Source organism: Camellia sinensis, chromosome 14, assembly GCF_055761805.1.
Source record: "Camellia sinensis isolate YWXY chromosome 14, ASM5576180v1, whole genome shotgun sequence".
In the NCBI taxonomy this organism is placed as follows: Eukaryota; Viridiplantae; Streptophyta; class Magnoliopsida; order Ericales; family Theaceae; genus Camellia; species Camellia sinensis.
This window is the reverse complement of record NC_138974.1, coordinates 45,819,116-45,836,850: the sequence shown is the minus strand read 5'-3', so window position 1 is coordinate 45,836,850 and position 17,735 is coordinate 45,819,116. Positions and strand designations below refer to the sequence as shown.

Sequence of the window (17,735 nt, the reverse complement as noted above, 5' to 3'; positions counted from 1 at the left end):
ACTATTAAACATCATCAAGTCACAAGAGATCACTACAGTCATGCTTACAACATTTACAGCAGTATGAGTTGATTGAAAAAACACAATTAAAATTTATTCAAAAAAAAAAAAAAAAACACAATTAAAACCTTCAGAAGATTGTGTTAAGACTATAGCTCTAGAAAAATCACCTTGTGGTGGCCAACACATTCCAACCTCTTGGTCATTCCTGATTATGCATCCTATTCCAGTGGCCCTGTTTTCTAAATACCACTTAGCAATCCGGAATTATGCATCCTCTTTTAACAACCATGTTTCTTCCAAGACAAGTTGTATGGTCCAAAGATGGTTCATACCCAATCAATTGAACCTGAAGAAATTACTTCTATAACGAAAAACTTTCCAGAAACCTAGATCAAGAAACCACAAGGTTTGTGCAGATGTGGCTAAGACCTGGCTCCCCATTAACATCACCTTCTTTGCTCCAATTTTCTCTCACTCTATACGCTTCATTCCACATCCCTGCCCCGGCATAAACATTAGAAAGTGCAATATGAGTCGTCAAAATTTGTTTCTTTGTCTCTAACATCTTCTTAGCTGCCCTCCTTCCCATTTCCACATTCCCATGCAATTGACATGCCCCAAGCATTGCGGCCCAAATGGTACCTCTAGAACTCATTTCTCCAACATCAATTTCTTCCAGCAAATTCCATGCTTCCTCAAGCCTTCCAGCGCGTCCCAACATATCAACCAAACATGTGTAATGATCTTCCCTTGGAATTAATCTATACTTCTCCTTCATCAGTTTAAAGTATTGTAACCCCTCAACCACCAAACCACAATGGCTGCAAACAGTTAAGACAGACACAAATGTCACCTCATTTGGTTCAACGCCCATTTCCATCATCTGCTGGAAATAATCAAGGGCTCGAAAACCAAACCCATGAACTGCATACCCCATAATGATAGATGTCCATGCAACTACATTTCTCTCCACCATCAAATCAAAAACAGTTTGTGCATAGGACAAATAGCCGGCTTTAGAATACATATCCACCAAAGCCGTTCCAACAACCACATTATTGGTATCAGCTCTAGTTAATGTCCTCATGAGCTTTGCATGGATTTGTTTTCCCATTTCTAAGTTTGTTAAATAGCTACATGCTTCAAGACCCGCTACAAAAGTGAAGCAGTTCCCTTCTACTCTAGATCCATCCCCGTTAGAATACATTTTAGCTAGTAAATCTAAACTTTCTCGTGGCATATCGTTCTGTACATACCCAGATAACATGCTCGTCCATGAAATGACATTTTTCTCTGACATTTCTTCCCACAGTGTCCTAGCATCTTCAACTAAACCATTATACATATAACCTGATATCATCGAATTCCAAAGAGCCACAAGTTGGGCAGGCAGCCAAGCATCAAAAACTTTTCGAGCTTCACCAATGCTACCGCACTTGCTGTACATATTGATCAAAGCGCTTCCAATAATTGCATCGCCATCATCCAATGAATAATTATTACAATGACAGCTAGAGAAAGCAATAAGAAAGCCATGGACTTGTCTTCCGACTTTGAGCAAAAAGAGCTCTGTGCATACAGTCAAAAGAGGCACAAACATAGTGCTATCCACTTTAAAAAATTCTGCAATGTTATTCTCAGAAGCAATATAATCAACTGCATCATGATATCTTTGATTAATGACATAGCCTCTGATTTTTATGAGTTTCGAAACAACATTCCCTTGCATTTCATTCAATAGTCTTTCAGCGCAAGAAACTTCACCGCACTGAAAGTACATGTTACCGATCGGATTCACACAATTCGACTCAAAGCCACTGACAATAATGTACCCATGAACCTGCATACCCAAAATCAGATCTTGAGTCCACGCACAACCTGCTAATACAGACCCAAAAGTAAACTCATCCGGCGTGCATAATTCATGACACTTCATCTGGTAAAACAAACCCAACCCATAATTTTCCATTCCATTACGAACATACCCAACAATCATTGCATTCCAAGTAACCAAATTTCTCTCCGGCATTTCATCAAACACCTTACGTGCAGAACCAATCACCCCACATTTGGAGTACATATCCAAAAAAGCCGTTTCAACAACAACATTGTTGGGTAAAAACCCAGATTTGATTGCAAGGGCATGGATGATCTGACCCAATTGGAGGTGTTCCGGGGAAGAAGCGATGGCGCGAGCGACAGTGGCGAGGACGAATGGGTTGTTGGGTTGGAGGGAAGGGGAAGATAGACGGAGCATGAGGGAGAAGAGGTGGAGGGCTGTGTGGGGTTGGTTGAGGCGAGTGTAGGAAGAGATTAGGGAGGTCCATAGGACAGTGTCCTTTTGGGGCACTTGGTCGAACAGTTTGTGGGCGTGATTCAGAGAGGTCGGAGATTGAGAATATGATATGTAGTCGTTGATGAGTCGAGTGGCGACCAATGGGTTTGTGTCGAGGCCGAGCTTGATGAACCTGGCATGTCTGTTCATTCATGCTCTCTCTCTCTCTCTCTCCCTCCTTCCTGCGCAGAGAAGAGAGAACAGAGGTTGAATTGGTCTGACTTTTCCAAGCCCAAATGAAAGGATTCTTACCAAGCCCATCAGCTTCAATTTTGTTATCACTACTTCATGTCCAAAACTTTAGCCCATTTATCAAATAGTGTTAATGCAGGCAGGTTTTGTTCATTTTATAAAAAAATATTAATTTGATCATGTTTTTTTTTTTTTTTTGCTCAGAATTTGATCATGTTTGGGTATCACATTTAACTAACCATGAATAAAATATATTTTTAAAAAAGGTTCTCTTTTATTTTGGTTTCTGTCAAAAATCAAAAATACTAAAGAAAAAGATATTTCAAAATGAGTTATAAATTTAAAGTTAGTGTGATATGGGTCTCATTTAAAATGATTATGATCTCTTTTTTATTTATTTATTTATCAAAGACAGTGTTATTATGTTAGTATAGTTAGATTACAACTTAAGGATTCGCCACTGCTCAATCATCTCAAACTTTTGACCTCCCACTCACCACACCTTAAGGTGTAACTACTAAATCATTAGATCACACCCTAATGTCTAAAATGGTTATTATCCACAGATGCATTTTTCTGTTTACCTTTTTTTTTTTCCTTCTAGATTTATAGTATTGGAGATACAACCTATACTAATTGACACAAGTTCCTACTCTCCACATTGGTTATTCTATTTTGATGTTTGATGATACAACCTATACTAATTCCTCCCCGTTTGGGGGGGGGGGGGGGGGGGGGGCATTTTGTTTTTCTGTCTCAAATTATATTGCATGAATCCTCCCCCTCTCTCTTTCATCTATATTATTAGACACCTTACACACGGCATTCATGCATACATTGGTATAACAAATAAGGAAAACTACACTTCTGTGAAGTTTTGGAAAAGTATTTACTGATTAGAGGAAAAGTTTATAAATTTAATTAATAATATTTATAAACCTTACCACTAATTTTTTTTTTTTTTTTTTTGAAAAAATACACCGAGGTGTAATTCTTCATAATAAATAAAAGATGAGATTTATTGCGCCAAAGCAATTACTCCCCTTTTTTTATGAAGAAAATTAGGTAGCGTTTGGTAGAATTTTAGAATTATGATTTAGGTATGGAGTTGTATTTTGAGTTTTTGAGTTTTTGAATTATGATTTAAAAAGAGAAATTTTGTTTGGTTATGAGTTTTGAAAATATGTTTGAATTGAGTTTTGAATTTTTGAAATGAATTTTTAAATTAGAAAAATTGTTTGATTCAAAAACTTATAACTCATAACCAAATACACAATTCAAAATTTTATTCAACGCTCATAACCAAACTCTTTTTAAAATTCAATTCAAAAAAATAATTATTGATAAAACAATTTTTTTAAAAAAATTTTGAAAATACTTTTTATGTAAAATATAAAAATTATTTTTTGTTAAAAAAAATCAAAAACAAATTCCCATTTTTTTTCTCCAAATAACAGGTGCCAATTGCCCACCAAAAAAAATACTGTTCCGATCGACCTATCGGACGTTTGGGGGGACGTTCGGGAGGATGACCGGGTAGACCCAATTTTCTCTTTTCAAAATTCAAAATTCAAAAAACTCCCAGCTCTCCAAATATGATCTGAAATGCGTTTTGGAATGTGACATTGGAATCGATTTTTGAAAACTTAAACCAAACAAAGTATTGAAAAATGCAATGGAATCATGTTTCCAGAGCTGCTCCAAACACAACCTTAATTATCATAACATTTTTCTTTGAGTAGTAGATAGTGACATACCAAAAAAATAAAAAATAATAATTATACACAATTGTCATATAGATTGATGTAGTTTATTGTTGTTTAGCATAATTTACAAATAGCTACTACATTATTCTAAAAATAAATTATGTATCATATTTTTTAACAGTTAAGCATTTTCTATGATTAATTTTACATACACACTTAGTAGTGCTAATCCGCATAGAAGTCGATAACATAAGAAATTTTTCTGAACTATTATTATTATTACAGAATGATAATTTATTTTATTTTCAATCAATAGGTTTGGGAAAAGTTAGATTGGGTTTTTTTTTTGGCTATTTTAGCAATAAAAGATAAAATAGGTTATTTTAGTCACAAAAAATAAAACATCACATCCAACCCATAATCCTATTGATCAAGTCTGTGCTTCTCCGTACGACGTTGCTTTACTCCCTGAAAACACAAACGTGAGCTAGCCGGCGTGTGTGTGCCGGAAACCTCTCCGATGCCTAATTCAAAAAAATAGACAAATAGACAAGAAACTCTGTGAATTCGAGAATAAAAGTTGTGTTACCTCTCCATAGGCGATGTTTGTGAGCTTTTATAGTTTTTGCGTGGCACAATCCTAGTAGGACTTTTACTCCTCCATGCAAAGTTCTCCTAGGATTCATACTTCTGAAGGATAATGCTTATCCTTCAACACCCCCCTCACTGCTTAAACCAAGTGAGATGGTTCTTCCATGGCCAGCCTACCATACGACCTAAGTAATCACGACTATGCTTAGCCGAACTATACCTAGTTCGGTTCTCTACCCATAGTTTTCTACAAACCATGGTATGCTCAAAATCGAACTATCTTTTTATCAAGGTTTAGACAGATCTAGTTTCACTGCGCCATGACCGGTATAAGTTCAAAGCACCCTTAAACCGGTCTAAAGCGTCCTTCAACCGGACTAACATCAAGAGTCCCTCGGACCGGTCTACCTTCTGGGCTTGAGATCGAACTAACTTTAAGCCTTTTCAAGACCGAAGTAACTTTATGGCCTCTTTACTCAGCCCTTCATACTGAGGCCCATAAAGGCCCAGCTCGGCCCAATTCGCATATAAATTACCCTTTCAATTGCCCCTTAATTCCATCTGCGTAGCATGATAGGGATTACCTGTCAGCCGAGCTAAAACTCTGAAGCCTTTAAAGCCAAGCTATACACTTTTAACCCTTCCAGCCAAGCTAAACTTAAGCCGAGTTGTGCTTGTTCGGTCACAACGTCCCTTCAATCACAAACTGAATCGATTCTCATCCCTATGACACGTGGCATGCTGGTATTGGCTTACTGCAGCTGTCGCGCCGCCCTCGTACTCCGGTCATCCTCTTGTTTCGTCACGCTTCCTGCTCTGACTGGAAGAATTATTTTGCCGACGGGCCATTCTAGCATGGAGTTGAATCCAATTAGGGGAGATACGGCAGGCGCCAAGTCTTTGTCTTGTAGCTTCAATTGTTTAAATGTTTCGTAGTACATGATTTCACATGAACTACCTTGGTCAATCAGAATCCGTTTGACGTCAAAATCCTTGACTCGAAGAGTGACGACCAGGGCATCATTATGAGGGCAATATATCCGTTCCAAGTCTTTATCCGAAAAAGACATGACGTTTGTGGCCTCTGTTTTCCCCTTCTTGATGGCAGGTTGGGCACTTAGCACCTCTCTTAAGTGTTCAGCCTTTTTGATTGATCCCCTGAGCTCGCATACACACTCAGGTTCAAAGACTCCATGTATCACATTGATAATGCCTTGAGGTGGAGCGTCGCCTGGCAATCCATTGGGGTTATTGTGATCCTGGAGAGCTGGTTGCGTCCCTCCTTCAATGTATTTATCCAGGTGACCGGCTGCCACCAACTCCTCCAGATGCTGTCTTAATGGCATGCAATTTTCAGTGCGTTGTGGAAGGTGCATCGTGATCTTTCGTCGTAGTCTTTCTGTGCTTCTCCTAGCTTAGCTGGCCATCTGATGAAAGGCTCATCCCTTATTTCACTTAGAATTCGATAGATCGATTTCTTGAAGACCGTGGTTATGGCAGTGCGGACTCTCAACCATCTTTTATCCTGATCTTCTTCGTTGTCTCGTCTGCCTCGTCCGTTTTTGTTTGGACGGTCTACCGCGTTGACCTTTGCTGAGGCCTTCTTCTCTGGTACTGTGGTCGTGCCAGATTTTGTTTTGGCACGTATACTATCCTCTTCTACCCTGATGTGCTGATGCACTCTTTCCATCAAGGCTTCCATGGTGAGGGGTGGTGTCATGGTGATTGAGTCCCTTAGTTTGTTCCTGACCGGAAGGCCTCTCTTGTATTGTGCAATGGCGAGATTGGTGGGACAGTCCCCAATCTGGTTGAATGTCTCCCAGTAGCGACTATTGTAGGACCTTAATGTCTCTTTTTCGCCCATGTCGATGGATAGTAGCTGGTCAATCTCCACCGGGGTTTTGGTGTTTGTTCTGAACCTTGTGACAAACGCCTCCACCAATTGCGCCCAGGAGGCTATGCTGCCTTCTGGAAGTTTTTCAAACTAAGTCAAGCCTAGATCGCCAAGGCTTGACGGGAAGAGGATGCACATTAGAGCCTCATTTCGCCGATATACCGCCATAACCTGGCGGAAGTGGCTTAGATGAATGTAGGGGTCCGTCTTCCCCTCGTACGTAGTGAATTTGGGCTGAAGGAAGCCTGTAGGTAGGAGTGCGTTTTCAATTCCCGGAACGAACGGCGAGGTCTGCAGTCTCGCTAATGCTTTGTCCGTCGGTTCGTAGGCAGGGCGTGGTAATGGCATTCCAACCTTGATGCTTCCATGCGATCGAGGAGCCAATCGTTGAAGGGCAGAAACTCTACGAGGGTCGCGCGCCCTGGTGTCCTCCTTCTATCGTGCCTTTTCTTCCAGCATAATCCGCAAATCGGATGATCTTGGCACTCCGTCTGTTTGGATGATGTTTAGTGCGAGTGTGAGGGTCGGCAGGTACTTCCCTCTGTGTAAGACCTCAATGATCTCGTTCTCTCAGACCTGGAGTAACGAGTTCTAGAGGTTCTAGACTGAGTATCGCCTGTCCTGAGGCTTCTACTCTCTGTTTGTGATGGTGTGGAATGCCTTCCATGGTCTTCTGAGCGGCGAGGGGGCGTCTTGTTTTTGTGCCCCTCTTCTGTCGCCACTCATTTTCCCTTCATCTGGCGCTTCAAGGCCTCCATGTCTGCTGCCATCTTCCTTATTGATTCGTCTTACTCCTTCACGCGGTCCTCCAGAACTTGAGAATCAATCCTCCGCCTTTGCCTGTCAGGACTTTGTGAACGAGAGTGACGGGGGCTGTTAGTCCGCCGCCCCCTAGTATCCCTCCTGGGTTATGTCGTTGGGGCTCCAAGTCCGCCATGGGAGGGATAGAAGGTAGGCCTTCGCGCCTTGCACCCCCCTCTGGTGTTTGTCCGTCGATGGCGGACTGTGGCAAATCTTTGTTGTGCGCCATTGCTTTTATAAAGGAGAAGCTTGATCAAGAGGTTTTGTTCTTGTCTGAATTTCCACAGACGGCGCCAATTGTTCGGGAAAGAAATAAACCTTCTCGTATAATCCTGTTGATCAAGTTTGCGCTTCTCCGTACGACGTCGCTTTACTCCCTGAAAACACAAACGTGAGCTAGCCGGCAGGTGTGTGCCGGAAACCTCTCCAATGCCTAAGTCAGAAAAACAGACAAATAGACAAGAAGCTCTGTGAATTCGAGAATCAAAGTTGTGTTACCTCTCCATAGGTGATGTTTGTGAGCTTTTATAGGTTTTGCGTGGCACAATCCTAGTAGGACTTTTACTCCTCCATGCAGAGTCCTCCTAGGATTCATACTCATGAAGGATAATGTTTATCCTTCAACACCCCCTCACTGCTTAAACCAAGTGAGATGGTTCTTCCATGGCCGGCCTACCATACGACCGAAGTAATCACGACTATGCTTAACCGAACTATACCTAGTTCGATTCTCTGCCCATAGTTTTCTACAAACCATGGTATGCTCAAAACCGAACTATCTTTTTATCAAGGTTTAGATCGATCTAGTTTCACTGCGCCATGACCGGTATAAGTTCAAAGCACCCTTAAACCGGTCTAAAGCGTCCTTCAACCGGACTAAGATCAAGAGTCCCTCGGACCGGTCTACCTTCTGGGCTTGAGATCGGACTAACTTTAAGCCTCTTCAAAATCGGAGAAACTTTATGGCCTCTTTACTCAGCCCTTCGTACTGAGGCCCATAAAGGCCCACCTCAGCCCAATTCGCATATAAATTACCCTCTCATATAATATTTTTTAACAGTTAAGCATTTTCTATGATTAATTTTACATACACACTTAGTAGTGCTAATCCGCATAGAAGTCGATAACATAAGAAATTTATCTGAACTATTATTATTACTACAGAATGATAATTTCTTTTATTTTCAATCAATAGGTTTGGGAAAAGTTAGATTGGGTTTTTTTGACTATTTTAGCAATAAAAGATAAAATAAATTATTTTAGTTATAAAAAATAAAACATCACATCTAATCCATAATTATTACATTTTTCTCTCATAAAAAAATCTAAAAAAACTAAAAACCTTTTCTCAAACCAAATTTTTTAATCTAAATTAAAATAATCAAAAAAAATTAAAAAATCAACTCCCCTCCCAAATCTACCCATAATGTCAGACGTGTATTTTGTATTGAAAATCACTTTATAAAAGATAGCTTCCCTCAAGTTTCAATGTCTGAACTGATGGCACAGCTCGAGCTACAGATGCTTGCCACGTTGTCATTTTTGTAAAAACCTTTTGCCTACTTGCTCGCAAATCTAAGAGCATCTCCAATGGTTATTACTATTTTGCTATTGCTATTGTTATAATTTGGCAATGAATAGTGTTATTTTGCCAAATTATAGCAATAGTGCTCCAATGATCATTTGCTATTTTTGACAAATCTCAACCAACTTTCCCTCCAAGGTTGTAGGTATTGTTTGGATATAGGTTTTTTGTGATTTTATTTTGTTTATTTTTTGTGTTTTGTGACATTTTTTTACCTGTTTGTTAAAAAAATTATATATTTATATTTTTCCCAACTAGACAAATATAAAAAAATGAAAAATTGAAAAAATTGAAAAAAATTATATATTTATATTATAATGTCTTTTTATTATAATAAAATTATCTTCATTTAATATCAGCTAAAGTATTTTATCTTTTTATTGCCTTCATTTGAAAAAATATATTTATTTTTTTGCATTATACTTTATTGAAAATATTAAATTATAATACAAATTAGTGGACATTATACATTGAAAAAATAATATTACATTATGAAATACAAAATACTCAAAAAAAAAAAAAAAAATTTCATTACAAAATAAAAATTACATTGCAAATAAAGACTAAAAATTACATTAAAAAATAAATGATATTGCAAAAAATAAAGACTAACATTTATCCTATAATTATTCATCAGGAGGTAGGGGGAAATAAAAATTTGGGCTGCTCACATTTGAGGACCACTTGGCGAAAATCTCATTTTTTCGCATTGTGTAATACGCTTTCATCTGAGGGTCCAAATGAGAAATATCCGTAGTCATTATCATATGTTCTTCCTTTTTCATCTCATGTTCTTGTTTTCTGATCTCAAATTCATGTTTTTTCATCTCAAGTTCTTTCATCTCCTGCAGTGCTTCAATCCTTTTTTGTTCTCTTTCATCTTTTTTCTTTTCCTTCTCAGCAAGGTATTGGTTAAATGTGTCCAATTGTGTGCCCATTTTTTGAACTTCAACTTGAGCGACTTGATTTTTTCGAAATAATTCTTTTGCAGATTTCCTACCCATCGGCCTTTTTCCCCTTGCAGAGACACTGCCCTCATCGACAGTTAGATTGTTACCAACACTTGGACTGGTGTCATCTTCAAGAGAAATGCAGTTATCCATAGGGGAATCAGGGGTTGAATTAGGGGAAAACGGTGTATGTATTCTTGACTTCACCGTGTTCGTAGGAGTTACATCTTGCCACCTGATATTGTTTTGCAAGATTGGCCAACAATGTTCAAAAAGAAAATGCTTGTTTTCATCTTGATGGTATAACAGTTTTGCTTGAAGCATCTATATCAATAAAATATTAAATTAATTAATCAGTTAATTTTTATGTAAGACAAATAAAAAAACTAACATAATAAATGGAAATGAAATCTTACTATATCAACTTGTGACGCCCCACTTGGATGTAGATTTTCGACTTGCGCTAGACACCCACGAAATTTGTTACAACATTTCATGATTACACCCCATCGAGATGAGATAGACACTTGTGTTCTCGAGCGATCATTCTGCAATGAACAATAATTTTCAAAAATTCTTCCCCAAAAATGAGCATGAGATTGTGAATTTCCAACAATTGGGTCTTCAGTAATGTGACACCAAGCTCTACAAATTGCCACATCTTCTTGAGTGGTAAATGATTTTCCTCTCTTCATTTTTGATGAACCTTCCATAGTGATTGTGTGAAAAAACAAAGAATAAAATAATTTGTGAAGTTTGGTGTGAAATAAAATTCAGATAAAGAGAAGAGAAAAGAAAAATAAAATTTAAAATGTTTGGTGTGAAATGAAATTGAGATGAAGAGTTTTTATTTATAGAAATATAGAATATGACCGTTTGAAAAAAATGCCCGTTAATTTATAGCTGTTGTTTGAAAAAAAAGATGAAAAAGAGCCGTTGCTCAAACCCATGTCCATTCCTTTCACAAAATAGCACCGTTGGATTATATGATCCAACGGCTCAGCCATCCATCTATGTAGAACAACCGTGCATTATCTATCTATCTATATGCCTCCTGTGAGTCGAATCTATTTATCTATCTATACACCAAGATCTTGGTCCCGATCTTCACTGATCTTCACAGATCATCTCCTCAAATCTTCCAAATCTCCTCTCAGCCATCTCCTCTCAACCGGCTCAGCCATCTCCTCTCCTCAAATCTTCACTGATCTTCACAGATCCTCTCCTCAAATCTTCCAAATCTCCTCTCAGCCATCTCCTCTCAACCGGCTCAGCCATCTCCTCTCCTCAAATCTTCCAAATCTTCACTGATCTTGGTCCCGATCTTCACTGATCTTCCAGAGTAGTGAAACAGATCCTCACAGATCTTCACTGATCTCGGTCCCGATCTTCACTGATCTTCACAGATCTTCACTGATCTCTCCACTGATCTCAAGCCCGATCTTCCAGCAGAGTAGTGAAACAGATTTTTTTGGATGTTCAGTGTATGTATTTTTCTTCACTAATTTTTTTTTGGATGTACGGTGTAGTGAAACAGATCTTCACTGATCTGTAATTTTTTTCCATTCCCGATCTTCCACTGATCTCAGAGTAGTTAATCCAAAAATTAAGGAAGATTTTTGTTTATTAGGTGGCCGATTTTTGTGTTTGGATTGGATGCCTTTGCGATAAGGCCACGTTTGGTTGCCTTGAAATAGGAAAGATACGTGGGATCAATCAGATTGTTTTGTTGCAGGATAATTAGGATTAAAAGGATTGGGAGTGGAAATTACGTGCGTGTGTGGTGGATAGTTCAATCTGATCTTTGGGTTTCTTTCTAATGCAGAGATGCCCGATCTCCCTTTGTTGATCTGTGGGCTTGAGATCAGTGTAGAGATGCCCGATCTTCCTTAATTTTGGTTTTCATTTCATTCATCTCTACCCCAATCTTCTTAAACAGATTGACTAGTTTTTTAATTCATCAATTCTATTTTTTTGTGAATTAATCAGTTTTTTTTTTTTTCTGTGAATCTGTTTGATGAATCTGTAATTTTTTTGGATTTGGATTTGTTTGAATTTGTTTGATGAATCTGTTTGATGAATCTATGAATCTGTAATTTTTTTGGATTTGTTTTTTTTTGTGAATCTGTTTGATGAATCAAATTGACAAACAGATAATAAATTTTTTCTGTGAATTGTGAATCTGTTTGATGAATTGGCTGAGTTGGCATGGAGGGAGGGAGGGAGGGAGGGAGGGAAACCGTTGGTTTTGGCTGAGTTGGCATGAATGGCAGCTGCCAAAGTTTGTGTCAAATTTGACACAAGTTTTGGCATTTCTCAAATTTAGCAGCTGCTATGTTTTGCCATTGGAGTATCAAAATTCAATGGCAGCTGCTATATATAGCAATGGCAGCTCCAATGGCAAACCATTGGAGATGCTCTAATAGCAGATTCAAGTAAAAAATTTAACCCAATATTTAGGGATAGTTTGTAATGATCTAAATAAATATATTTTTTATTTTTTTATAAAAAATATATAAAAAGATAAAGAGATGATGTGATGAAAAAAATATAAAAAAATAAAAAATATATACTTATTTAGAATAGTCAAACTTAGCCTTAATGAATTAATGAACCCTATTTACCAAAAAAAAAACAAAAAAAAAAAAGAAAAGAAAATGGGGTGGCACAAATCCGCTTCTCGGATTGTTCCCATTGTCTTTTTTGGTAGACACATCTGGCTCTTCTCTCTCATCTCTCTTGAAGCACAAACTTATATATAAGTAGCATCCAATGCTGTTACATATAAATCTATATATAGCCCCAATCAAAACCCAAAATGTAAGGAGTAATTTACGTGAATACTGTTATTGTCGTTTCATAGTCTGCTTATCACCAGTTTCTATTGACTTGCCATCTTTAATAATAATTCATGAGCATCATGAGCATACACAAAGTGATATAATGAATGCATTGAAAATTTGTTGAAACATTGCACTGTTTTCTCTTCAAAAAAGGACACACATCATCATATACATAGAGCCTGTATTGATTGATAAAAGATTGCTCAATTATATGTATATCACAAATTGATAATTATTATCAAATCATTACAAGGATTGGTATTAGTTTGGTATCAGCTTTATTGAATGATGTGTTTGTGAAAACAAAAGCAAAGTCTTTTAAAGCTTCTTCTTCTCTCAAATAATTTGTCGGGCAAAACAAAAGGTCCTCTCTCTCACTCACTATTCTACAGATCTGACTACACCACTGCCTTAATCAGCCTGTAGGTCAGATTTTGTTGATGCTTGTAAGACTTTCATACCCAATTTGAAACACCTTCATGCTTGATCTTCTCTCTCTCCTCTTTCTCTCTCTTCAATTAATAATTCTTGGGTTTTTTTCTTCAACTACAAAAACATTAGTGAGTGAACCAAAACCTCTTGATGGACAGATATTGCACATCTCACACATTGATTATACATTTCTTGATGGTGTCTTGGATTTATTCTCATGCAAAACCACACACACAAAAAAAACTATAAAAAAAAAATTAAAGACATATAAAGTTATGAACCAAAACCTCTCTCTCCAACATCTTTAGCAAACCAAAACAATACTATCCTCATCCTCATCCTCATCCTCATCCTCGTCTACATATATATATGAAACCGATACATACAAATATAAATATAGTTTTTTTTTTTTTTTTTTGGGTGCTATACATAATTTCTAAGGGTAAGAAAGAAAGAAAAGAAAAGAAACGAAAAGTAATGCTAGGAGATGATGACAAAGATAACAAAAGAAGGTAACAAACTTTCTCACTGAGGACAAGCAGTATTAATGGCGGTCATAAAACAGATGACATATAAAAATATATCTATATCTATATATATATATATATATTTATAACGCCGATATCATCATCTATCATCTTCTTCCACTGGTTCACGCGGCGGTTGAATCGATCAATCGATGCTTTGCTTACCTGTTGGATATGGGGTTGGGTCCACTTGGAACTTCATGAGCACCGGCTTCGAACTCTCTGCGAGTGGAACTTGAAGAAGATGATGAAGTATGTGAATTGTGGGTATTTTTAGGGTGAAAATTCATTTTAGAGGTAGGTGATGAGGAAGAATCGGCGAGGAGCCTCCGGGTGGGAATTGAGGAAGCCATGGATGATGGCGTTGTTGATGGATCTTCAGAGTGAACAAGGATGAGGAAGATAAAGAGGAGAGAGAGGAAGAGAAGGAAAGGGTGTGATTTTGTGGAGGTTTCAGAGAGTGATGATGATGTTCTGAATGTTGCCATGCAATCAGGAATAAGAAACCACCCCCCAATAGCCCACAAGAGATCAATATCCATTAACCAGTTGCACCCCAAGGCTAAGAAGAGATAGAGATAGAGATAGAGAGAGAGAGAGAGAAGAGAAGCTTCAGCTAAAGTGGAGGATGGAAAGGAGGTTTTGAAATTCCCTACACATTTGTTTGAGATGAGAATAAACAAAAACACAAAAAAACAATATAACGTGGGAGTATTTATGAAAGGGCTAGAATTAATGGATGAATTTATTGAAGTACCCCTCTCTTCCTTACCATGGAATTATAGAGCAAAGCCCATGGGTTTAAGGAGAATGGAAATTGAAAATTCCAAAATGTTAAAAAAATATTCAGAATTCAAATATGGTAGTGTTTAATTTTAGTGTGACGAGGGATATGACTAAAATTGAATCTGATCAATACATTTTAAATTCTAAATATTTTTTAGACAAAACTTTATGAATATGTAATGCTGTTGATAACATAAATTTGTTGTACTAATAAATGGAATAAAATCAATGTGTATATATATATATATAGTAATTAAAGTGCCTCATTACATAGGAATTATTTTCTTTGTACAAGAAAAATACCAAGAAAAATAATATGTTTTTTTTTTTAATTTATTCTAAGTGTAATTCCTACTATTTTTTTTCATGATAATTTTCTGTCTCTAAATTTTTTTATCCCTATCAATACTTAGTTAAAGAAGCAGCAATACTAAGTATCATAAAAGATTTTTGATCCTTAGATTAAATATACAATAAGTTACAAAGTGTAATATAAGAATGGAGATTCGCTCATGATCATTTTTATGAAATATTTTTCATGATGCCTAGCATTTAGTATTGTTACTTTTTTTTTTCTTTATTCAATTGGAAGGAGAAAATATTAACTTGGTGAAAGGACATTATAGTCATATTGCCACATCCAAATTCACTTATCACTTAGTAATGGGGCCACCCTGTAAATTATGCAAAATAAAGAATCTTAGAAATTAAGAAAAAGGCAGTGGCACAAAAATAAAATAAAGAGAGGTGGAGGAAGGAGGAGGGGGGTGGTGTCTTTTTCTTTGCTTGGCCGATAGCCCAAGAAATCTTTCTTTGACTTTGGTGAACCCCCTAACTATCTAAAATCAATATATAGTGTGATTCTGTTCTTTGTTTTTTTTAGCTTTTTACTCTTTTATGATATAAGAAGAACAATAATGATTTATCTCACTAAAAACATCACCATTAATAGTATTAATGTATTAAAAAAATAAAAAAAATAAAAAAAAATACAACTCCAAGATCAAAACATCACATTATTAATGACGGGACCTACTGTCACCTAATTAGTGGGAGCACTAATTAGTGCTCCAAGCATTTTTCTAAAAAGAATATTACAAGAGTGTCCCTTTCACAGCCCATCTTTGGCGCGTGAATGGTTAATTAGTAGTGTAACCTTAATCTCTCTGTAGGTAATATTATACTTTACAAAGCCCTTCTCTCTCTAATAAAGGTTTAATAAAAGTAGTCTAAAGTCACCCTTTTGACCAAAGTTTTAAATTTCGCCAAATTCAAATTCAAACACGGTGCTCAACATATATCTATATATCAAATGTGACGGTGTTTTTTTAGAATAAATTATAAATATATTTTTTGAGGATTGTTTAAAATATGATTTGTTCTTTGTGATTTTAAATATTATATCACCTTTTAAAATTTTTAATTTTATTTTAATAAATTATTAAATTAATTAATAATTTTTAATGATTTTAAAATTTTATTTCAATTAATAATTTAGATAATTTCGTTAAATAAAAAATTATGATAAGCAAATATTTATAATTTTTCAAACCATAGGGTGATCCGTATTTTAAGTAAATCTCAAAGAGTATGTTTGTAATTTATTTATTTATTTATTTGTTTTTGAAGATGAAGAAATTTGACAAATGAAACCTTGGGAGGTTGATAAATAGGTATGATTCCCACGTTAGCAATGATGATTCAAATCTGCTCTCATTTGTGTAATTAATTGATTTAAGAGGTGCATTTCAATCTCGATTTTCCGTTTCTAGAGCGGATTTAAAGACTCTTGAGTTCTCGATTATGAGAACATATTGACAAATGATGAGGAAAATCTTATAGTTTTAATAAATTTTGTTCATATAAAAACTATTTTCACTTTAGCTTTTGTAAAGACGTAAAAGCTATTTAGAAAATACTATTATAAATTTGATGAATTCTAAAGGGAATGTCTTCATAAACCATTATCAAGCACTTCCTGCTTTGTTTTGTTTTGAAAAACCATACCAATTAAATGCCCTTAATTTTTAATTGATTTATCCCATTAAAACTTTGGCAAGAATCAAAAGTAGCCCACGAACTATATTGGAGAATATAAGATGGTTAATTACATACACAAAAATTAAAACTCAAGCAAAGTATCAAAATATTCACGTTGATAGGTATTCACAATCATTAGTATTTGTCTGTTGTATCAATTTAGTCCTTCTAATTTTATTTGTATCAATTAATAATATTTTCTACCAAATTAAACATAAATTAATAATAAAATAGTTATTCAAAAGAGAGTGAATTATTTTAAATTATTAGATGCAACACTTCAACCACAAACAAAGAAGAGAGTGAGTCGAAAATATTTTATTCCTTGATTTTCGTCTAATTTTATCAATCAAACTAAATTAATACAATGTTTATAATAAATAAATAAAAAATCATAGATAAAGTTAATGCAATTAAAACAACAAGAACTAAATTGATTGAAGAGGGGGTTAATTTTGTAAGAGATTAAAGAGTGAGATCAAACGCTTGGAAGGAGTGGGGGTCTATCTAGTATGTACCCCATAGATATAGATACAGATATGCATGGATGATATAACCCACATATATATATATATATATAAGTTTTCTGAAAAATATATAGATATAGATACAGAGAAAAAGCACACTGAAAGCAAAGCATCGTATTCTGTATTTTTATTTCCCCACCACTGCCTTCTTCTGAGAGCTTCCCTCTCTGATGAATGAATGGTGAAAGAAAGAAAGAAAGAAAGAAAGAAAGAAAGAAAATTAAAGAAAGGTGGACAAAGGAGGGAAGGACTTTGTCTCCAGGGTGGGTGGTGCATGGGTCCCCCCACAGCCCCTCTTCCTCTTCCTCTTCCTCTTCCACCCCCAATTGTATACATTCACAATGATCCATACATGGTTGTACTATGTGTACTACTCTCCCGTCTTAAAATAATGATCTCTCTGGAGTCTAACTTTTTTTAATAATATAATTATTGTATTTTAAAAATATTAATTTTTTTAAATTATCTTTTGATGGTATATTTTTTTAAAAATATCAATTGTCATAATTGTACTTTCTGTATT

General features: G+C 35.9%; 2 protein-coding genes across 2 annotated transcripts; both read right to left on the bottom strand.

The window, feature by feature from the left end:
- Positions 1-394: 394 nt before the first annotated feature.
- LOC114273782 (pentatricopeptide repeat-containing protein At2g13600) lies at positions 395-2,488 on the bottom strand. Its single transcript, XM_028215594.2, has one exon. The coding sequence runs from the start codon at positions 2,486-2,488 to the stop codon at positions 395-397; it is 2,094 nt and encodes a 697-aa protein (XP_028071395.2).
- An 11,532-nt stretch (positions 2,489-14,020) lies between these two features.
- LOC145806949 (CLAVATA3/ESR (CLE)-related protein TDIF-like) lies at positions 14,021-14,401 on the bottom strand. The gene has a single exon (XM_082904819.1). The coding sequence runs from the start codon at positions 14,399-14,401 to the stop codon at positions 14,021-14,023; it is 381 nt and encodes a 126-aa protein (XP_082760945.1).
- Positions 14,402-17,735: the final 3,334 nt, after the last annotated feature.

Coding starts and splice junctions, on each gene's coding strand:
- LOC145806949 (XM_082904819.1), bottom strand. CDS start 14,401: ATGGATATTGATCTCTTGTGGGCTATTGGGGGGTGGTTTCTTATTCCT.
- LOC114273782 (XM_028215594.2), bottom strand. CDS start 2,488: ATGAACAGACATGCCAGGTTCATCAAGCTCGGCCTCGACACAAACCCA.